General features: G+C 36.5%; 2 protein-coding genes across 2 annotated transcripts in view; one reads left to right on the forward strand and one right to left on the reverse strand.

Moving 5' to 3' along the window:
• The first annotated feature begins 5,689 nt into the window (after positions 1-5,689).
• On the forward strand, positions 5,690-6,668 carry LOC101302576 (proteasome subunit beta type-5-A-like). The gene is made up of 5 exons (XM_004305267.1): positions 5,690-5,840; positions 5,928-6,046; positions 6,151-6,225; positions 6,339-6,451; positions 6,596-6,668. Exons 1-5 carry the CDS (start codon positions 5,690-5,692, stop codon positions 6,666-6,668), a joined length of 531 nt encoding a protein of 176 aa, XP_004305315.1.
• Positions 6,669-7,256: 588 nt separating this feature from the next.
• The window catches only part of LOC101302857, a 2,490-nt gene continuing 2,087 nt past the window's right edge, over positions 7,257-7,659 (reverse strand). Inside the window, exon 4 of the mRNA XM_004305268.1 lies at positions 7,257-7,501. Coding sequence (XP_004305316.1) covers positions 7,257-7,501 — 245 coding nt within the window. The remainder of the gene's footprint in view (positions 7,502-7,659) is intronic.

Below are 7,659 nucleotides of genomic sequence, written 5' to 3' on the forward strand. Positions count from 1 at the left end.
CCCAGTTCATGATCTTGTTGCCTGAGAGATGTATGTTGCCTTTCAAAGTTCATGATTCTGCATTTTGAAACTTGAGTTGGTCTTGAACCATTCAAGTAAGCTATCCCAAGCTGGAGTTTCAACAGATAACTCATTGAGGCTATAGCCCTAAGATTGTTGCCTTAGATTAATATGTTGCCATGGATTAATTGGTTGTGCCCAGTTCATGATTTTGTTGCCTCGGAAAGAGAATATTGTTGCCCAGGTCATGATAGTTATTAACTATGTTCTAGGTAAAGTTGTTGTTTTTCTGTTTGAGATCGCTCATGGAAATTATGTAATCTCATAAAACTGGAAGAGTAAAACCATGTTTATATATATATATATATATATATATATATATATATATATATGTAGTCGTAAGTACTCCCGTTCCTTTAATGTAGCACNGCCTAATACTCAATATTGGTATATGTAATGGATATAGTTTTCNCTTTTTGGGATAACACTGGCTAGAATATGAATTTACTGTTCATGCTTACCTCAAGATATATTGACAAATTANGTGTCTCNGTTCGACTCGTTCGTGGTAGTCGTAGTAGTGAGTTGCCTTGGATTTATGAGTTACCTTCGATTAATATGTGGCTTTCGATTTATTTTTACCTTTGATTATTATGTTGCCTTGATTATATGAGTTGCCTTCGAATAATTGGTGATCCTGGTAAATGGAACAAGGGTGCAAATTATATAAAATTAGCAGAGAAAGAGAGCTATAAGGGCAATGTAATATTTGAAAAAAAGGTATGCATTCAAGAAAAATTCGAATTAAATCTTGAAAGCTAAGAAGCTGTAAGGAAGCTGATGCTGTCATGCAAGTATGGAGCACCTCAAAAAGTTCATCTGTTAACAACTGCACCAAGGTATCTCTACTTGAGCATCAATGCAGACTTCCTTTTGATTCATCCTTTGGGGGGAAAAAAGCCTTGCAATTTTAAGTTTTCTTCTCTCTCCCTATGCTTCAACTCCTGCAAACAAATTGTTAACTTCAAATCTTTCAATTTTATTTTTTTCCATTTATGCAGTCCCATTCTCTCACTCTTGGTGTTATGTTGCCTGATGGATAAAGTCATACTAAGGTGTTAGTAACTGCTGGATCAGAAGTTATTTTGTCAGCATTTGATTGTTTTGACCCCGGTTCTTACTCATGGCAAAGTTAGTCTGTTAACATTAAAATTGAGGCTATGATTTCCCAAGTTTAACTTTAGATGCCTATGAATCTCATCTTGTTGCTCTTGATGTTTCTTCAGTTATACTCTCATTGCTTTATTTAAAGAAAGAGGCTATCATAAGAACACTTGTTCTTATTTCCTTTTGGCCCAAGCATTCTAACTGATCATAGGCTGAGAGTACGCAGTTGATGTGAACCAGAGGGGCATTCTCTATATATTGTTTCTTCATTGAAATACTATGTCACAAAATACTCAGGTTCACTATTTTTGCCTTTGTCTATTTTTTCTCTTGCCTTTTGCAAAATAGGAACTAGTGTCCTCCATCAACGGTACCTTGTACCTGTTAGCGGAAAAACCCAAGTTCATGATGCATGATTTGCTTGGTGACAAGGACAGAGAATTTGTTTGTGCACCATCTAACTCTTCTGGGAATGTAGTAGATAGTGTCGTCAGGATGTATTAGACATTTAGACCTATTGACATACAACTTGTAAGTACTGTAATGTTAGTAGTAAAAAGCAATGCTCAGTTACCCTTATCATTATGAGCTCGATATCATTGCATGTTGTGTACATAATCCAGTCAGTTTCCTCTTCTACTTCAATATTGTGGTTGTATGAAAGTATTATAGCATTCTTGACATTTTCATCACATATGCATCTTATCTTTCTCAGTGCCTTCTGTTAACAGGTAACTGGAAGAGATTGAAGGACTCGCTCTATATCTCATTATATATACAAGCATTTACGGATTTAGAGAGATTGAAATTGCGCCAACTCAACATTGTATGCATTACTGGAGACTAAGACCATCTGACCATCTTTCCAAAAAGTGAAGATAGCTCTGCTGGAGATTTCATAGTAATGAGTTCCTATGAAATATGGTCCTATCAACCAGCAGCACAGCAGTCTCTAACAAGTTTAGGGGCAGGGCCAACCAATGACTTGTTATGAGTACCGACCTTCACAGATTGAGGTTTGATCTTAGTATGAAACTTGATTGGTTAGTGTATTGACGAGACTTTTCAAGTTGAATTTTAGTATATATATAAAAACTTGAAATCATACCGCAATATTATAATCACTGTGAAGCCTGTAAAAACACCTTCAGATTGATATAAGAACTGATCAAAATCATTTACTTAAAGTAGATAATTATGAGATGTCAAAATAGGTTAGTTACAAACATTTACCATACCCTTGTAGGAAAGCTCTCCAAGTTCCACATTGAAGGATGAAGTCCAACAAGTCTTGTTTTTATATAATCACTTAGCATGTATGTTTGTCCCTTTGAGGACATCTGTTAAAATTGGAACGATACAGAGAATCTTAGCATGGCCCCTGCGTAAGAATGACACACATAAATCAAGAAATGGTTACGCATGACACACATAAATCAAGAAATGGTCCAAATTGTTTTTTGCATTCTCTTCTACTCTTTCTGCAATTCTTTGGCTACTCTTGGAGCAACTACCTTACTCTTCTGCTTGTTTTTCTTTTTTCTTCTTGTGATTGAAGAGTCTGTGCACTAACTGTGTGTTTGTGAATCTGTTCATTATTAATGCTTGTTCAAATTGTTCAATGTTGGGTTTCATCTAAAGAATTTGACTTGATCATCAACTGTTTGATGATATGGCTGTGGAGTTGTGCTTTGTTTGAATTGGGTTTCATAATTCCCGCAGTTGTGTCAACTATTGCTGTATCAGGAATAGGATGGCAGATATAGAATATTTTTCTTCGCTTAAAAAAGAAAAAGAAGAAAAAGAACGAAACAAGGTAGAAGAACCATGTATGCCTTCGTTGGAAGACCAAAAACAATGTTATCGGCGCCGACTCTGACGCCAAACTTGTGAATGTGTTAATAATGAGCTAGCTTCCTCTTTAAAGAGAAAAGCAAAGCGACAGGTAATGGTGCTGATACTAATGACTCTCATGCACAACCTTCTACTCATTCTGCCATTACGTACGTCTTATAACGGTTGCGGTATCACCCACTGGTGTCGGCATATTTATCCGAATCGTGATCAACGTGCTCCAGAGTTAGGATCAGAGACGAACCAAAATCTGCTTCCCGTACCCTTTTGTAAGCGGTGTTTGCTTTGCTATGTGTTTAGTGACTCGTTTCTTGAAGAAGATTTGTTTCTTGAACTCTCTTTACATGTTATATGCTTATGCATGGGAGCTTTGTGAATCCCATGACCAGTCATTCACAATACACTAGATCTTTAATGTCAATGTCATTATCGACGTTAATACGGTGGTTGTGGACAGAGTCCTCAAGTGCAGGGTTAGCAATGGAATGGTGTCGATCGTGTCATATATGTCCATACGTGTTAGGTTTTTTCAAACGATGCAGAACTAATAACTTTTCTAGCTTGTTGTGGTTGACATGAAGAACTCGTTGATGAAATTCAAGAATTTAGTTCAAGTAATTTATCGAACACGTACGTACGTACATTGCCTTCAACTCGTAAACATACAAACTTAAGGGAATTAAAAAAAGACAAGAAACGTAGAAAACCAAAACCAAATATAAATTACGGACTTGAGATTGAAGAAAACTACAGTTGTGGAATGGCTGAGAAGTTTGATGACGTATGAGCAAGGAGTTCATTCAAAGTCAAAATTTGGATCACAATACTCGTATGTGCACTCTTCACGCATGTGGCCAAACCTAAGGCAACGACAACAAAAATTGTCTACTTCGACTCCTTTGCTGCCATGCTCTTCCTGATTTTTACACGGATAGAGGTTGTAGCAAACGCTGCAAACCAATACGCGCATCTTCGATTTATCGGGGCACATTGAAGTTTCATGGTCACCTTTCTTTTTACAATATGCACAAGACTTGTAGTCCTCTACTTTGTCGCCGTGCTCTTCCGGATTTTTACAGAATAAGGGATAGATGTGGCGGCAAACGGTGCAATACATTAAACCTCTATTGGGGCAGACTGCAGCTTCATGGTCACCAGTCTTATTACAATGTTGACAAAAAATGCAGTCATCCTCAGGTGTATCTGGGTAGAATGGAGTTACTTTTGCCTTGGAACCTTCTTGCTGCTCTATTGCTGAACACAAAAGAAAAAGAAAATCACCGTTAATGTCAATAAAATCTTGGATTGTAAAGGTAGAGCTTAAACTTCATAGACGGCAGGGAGAAATAAAAACCTTTTCTTCGTCTGAATACAAGGAGAACCCCATGGAATATTGAGATAATCTTCCTCACGAACCCTGAAATAAAAGTCGAAAGTTTTCTGGGAGCATTGAGGTGCCGGAGGAGGTTGTGGATAATCTCGCAAATACTACTCATGGCTGTTGTGAAATAAGTTTAACCCTAAGTCGGAAAGAAAGAAAGTCAGAAAGAGAGATTATAAAGTTTGGTTTTACGCCGTAATATATAGAGCCCATCCTCTTTTTCTAACACATTACATATATAGGTGTACGTGATGGTTAAGAAGACTGTCCAATTAGGAATTGTGAACTGAATCCATTTATTATTTTTTCCTTTTGGAAAGTATTCTAGGAAATCAGGCAATTACCATCTAATCAATTATTCTGAAATCTTTCATGTTTAATTAAGGTCCTATATACGTACTGGTTTCCTATATATCCTCATAATGTTTGAGTGTCGATTAGTTTAAGGATTAATCAGGCTTTCCCAGGACATTGAGGCTTTTGAGTCATTGATGCCCTTCATCTAAATTTATTTTTAATTTATTTAATTTAAAGTGTTTTTATGGTAAATTTTATTCAGTTCATTCAATAAAAAAATATATATATATATATATATCAATAAAAATTTGCTGCAACCAGCTTCTGAACTTTTATTTTCAGTTTTACTGTTCAATTTTGAGAGTAAAACGCATCATAGTTAAGCATCGCACATATATAACGCTTCTCAATAATAAGACTAAAACATCAACCAAACAGTTATATATCAATTATCGACTAAACTTTTCGTGTTTATTTTTACTCGAGCTCTCGTATATATGTGGGGGGTTAATTAGTTCAGGAATATTATATTTTCCTTTCCTTTCTTAGACTACGTACGTACAAGGAATATTATGCTATATTTTCTTTCCGGAATTCTCAATTATAAGTCTAGTTTAGGAGATTATATTGCTTTCCCTTCTTAGACTACAAGGAATATGTTTGATTATTTTCTTTCCCAAATTCTTAAGTTTAAGTGCTCTATATAATCAAGCAGTGAGCACCACCTTTAAACCAAACAATCTCTCTACTTCGTGTTTGTAGCAGCAGGTTAATCTCTCACACTTTGTCTTCTTTCTTCTTGTTCGCGACGTTGTGTACTGCAAACACGTTATATTTAGTTGTAAAATTTATGCAATGGTAACGTTTTGCATGCATGAAATTTGTCGAGCTAGAACTAGAGTGTATGCATCTCTAGAAATGTTTCTGATTACTATGTTTATCTCTTCTTGTCTAATGTTAGAGAAGTTTAACCTCTCGACAGATTGAAGCATGGGTTGCGGGGATTCAAAATTCTCTTCAGATTTGGACCAGGAACTCAAGGGGACGACCCTTATCGGTTTTGCTTACAGTGGGGGCATCATACTTGGAGCTGAATCTAGGGCTTCTAATGAACGTGAAGAGCTTCTATATCCGCTTCGAAGTAAACTTGAGTTTTGATCTTCTGTTTATTGTTTATTTTTTAATTTTATTTTTATTCTCGTTTTGAATATCTTTTCACGTATTTCAGTTCGGGACGACAAAGACAAAGTGGTTCAAATATCTTCTAACATAATATACGTAGTTCAAGGGGACGAGGTTGATTGCGGAAACATGAACGATTCTATGAAACAGAAGTTTCCGTACCAAGTAAGGGCATCCATTACGTACCATATATGCTTTAGGTTTTACTTGAATCTGGAGAAAGAAAATAAGAAATTTAAATAGACTAATTAACCATGTTTGACATGCAGGGTTATACTACACCTTCAGTTTCATGTGTAGTAGAAACGATGTATAACTATCAGAACAGTCTCGACGAGAAGAAAGTATGCGGAGCGATCATCGCTGGATGGGATTCTTTGGTAACATATGAAACTCCTTTCACTTGGACTTGGTTTTTACAGTGGTTTTGCTTCTAACACTATTTTGTTGGTTTTAGGGTCCTCAAGTTCACCGTGTTTTTCTGAAAAACAAAAGGGTTGTGAAAGAACGAGCTGGTTTTCCCGCAGCGCTAGGAAGTGGTCAAATTTTTGCTCTTGATGTACTTGAAGGGTACGTGCTCGATCCGCTGCTCCTTCATCGTGTTCACTCAAGTTTTGTTATTTCCTTATTCGTGGTCACACACATACTTGCGTAATATGATCGAGTATATATCTTATTTCTAGTTTCTACTAACCTGAATTGTTTATACTATAGTTACTACTACAATATGACCACTGAAGCTGCTATTGAGTTGGCGTTTAAAGCTTTATTTAGAGCAACCTACTGATAGCCATGGCATCAGAGATGAGTTAGGGCTTGAAGAAAATAGAATAGAGTTTGAGAGAGAAACGAATAGAGAGGAAAATCTCAGAAATGAAAAATGTTTCAATACAGAAAGCTTGGTTACAAAACAAAGTGTCTTCAGCTATTATACAAGAAAGGAGCTAACCAACTAACTAAAAAAAACAGCTGGATTTTACTGTAATAAGAGCCACGTGACTCACACAGATTTGAGGCTTCTAGAATCTGTTAAAATTAACTAACAGCTAGGTCAACATATTTTTACAGTATAGTCAACACCCTCCCTCAAGCTTAGCTAGGGATACTAGCTTGAGATTGATACAGTGAGTTTTGAAAATAGGAGATGCCAAACCCTTTGTCAAAATGTCAGCAGTCTGTTATGTGGTGGAAACATACTCAAGACGAAGATCATTGCGCTGAACCCTTTCACGAACAAAATGAAAGTCATTGTCTAAATGCTTGATCTTGGAGTGAAGACTGGATTAGAAGCTAATGCCAAAGCAGACAAGTTGTCACATTTAAGCAAAGGGGCACAGGGAATTTGAATCTTCAAATCACAAAGAAGATGTCTGATCTAACTAATCTCAGCTGCAGTATTTGCAAGACTCCTGTACTCAGATTCTGTAGAGCTCCTAGAGACAGTACCTTGTTTCTTAGATTGCCAAGACACTGGACACAAACCAAGATAAACTATAAAGCCAGTAGTAGAACGTTTCTGTATTACTTCCCCAGCCCAATCAGCATCACAAAATGCTTTGACAGTCACAGCATTAGATAAAGCACCAGTAGAACTATAAAATATGCCCTTTTGAATTGTACCTTTTAGATACCTCAAATCCTTTTACAGCAGCATAATGAACGTCTGTAGGATTAGTCATAAACTGGCATACTGTATTAACTGCATATGCTATATCAGGGCGAGTGAAGGTTAAGTATTGTAATGCTCCTACAATACTTCGGTACACAGTAGGGTCTGC

Source organism: Fragaria vesca, linkage group LG6 (assembly GCF_000184155.1).
Source record: "Fragaria vesca subsp. vesca linkage group LG6, FraVesHawaii_1.0, whole genome shotgun sequence".
Lineage (NCBI taxonomy): Eukaryota > Viridiplantae > Streptophyta > Magnoliopsida > Rosales > Rosaceae > Fragaria > Fragaria vesca.

Coding starts and splice junctions, on each gene's coding strand:
- LOC101302576 (XM_004305267.1), top strand. CDS start 5,690: ATGGGTTGCGGGGATTCAAAATTCTCTTCAGATTTGGACCAGGAACTC. Junction 6,226..6,338: donor ACAGTCTCGACGAGAAGAAA/GTATGCGGAGCG, acceptor TGTTGGTTTTAG/GGTCCTCAAGTTCACCGTGT. Junction 6,452..6,595: donor GCTCTTGATGTACTTGAAGG/GTACGTGCTCGA, acceptor TTTATACTATAG/TTACTACTACAATATGACCA.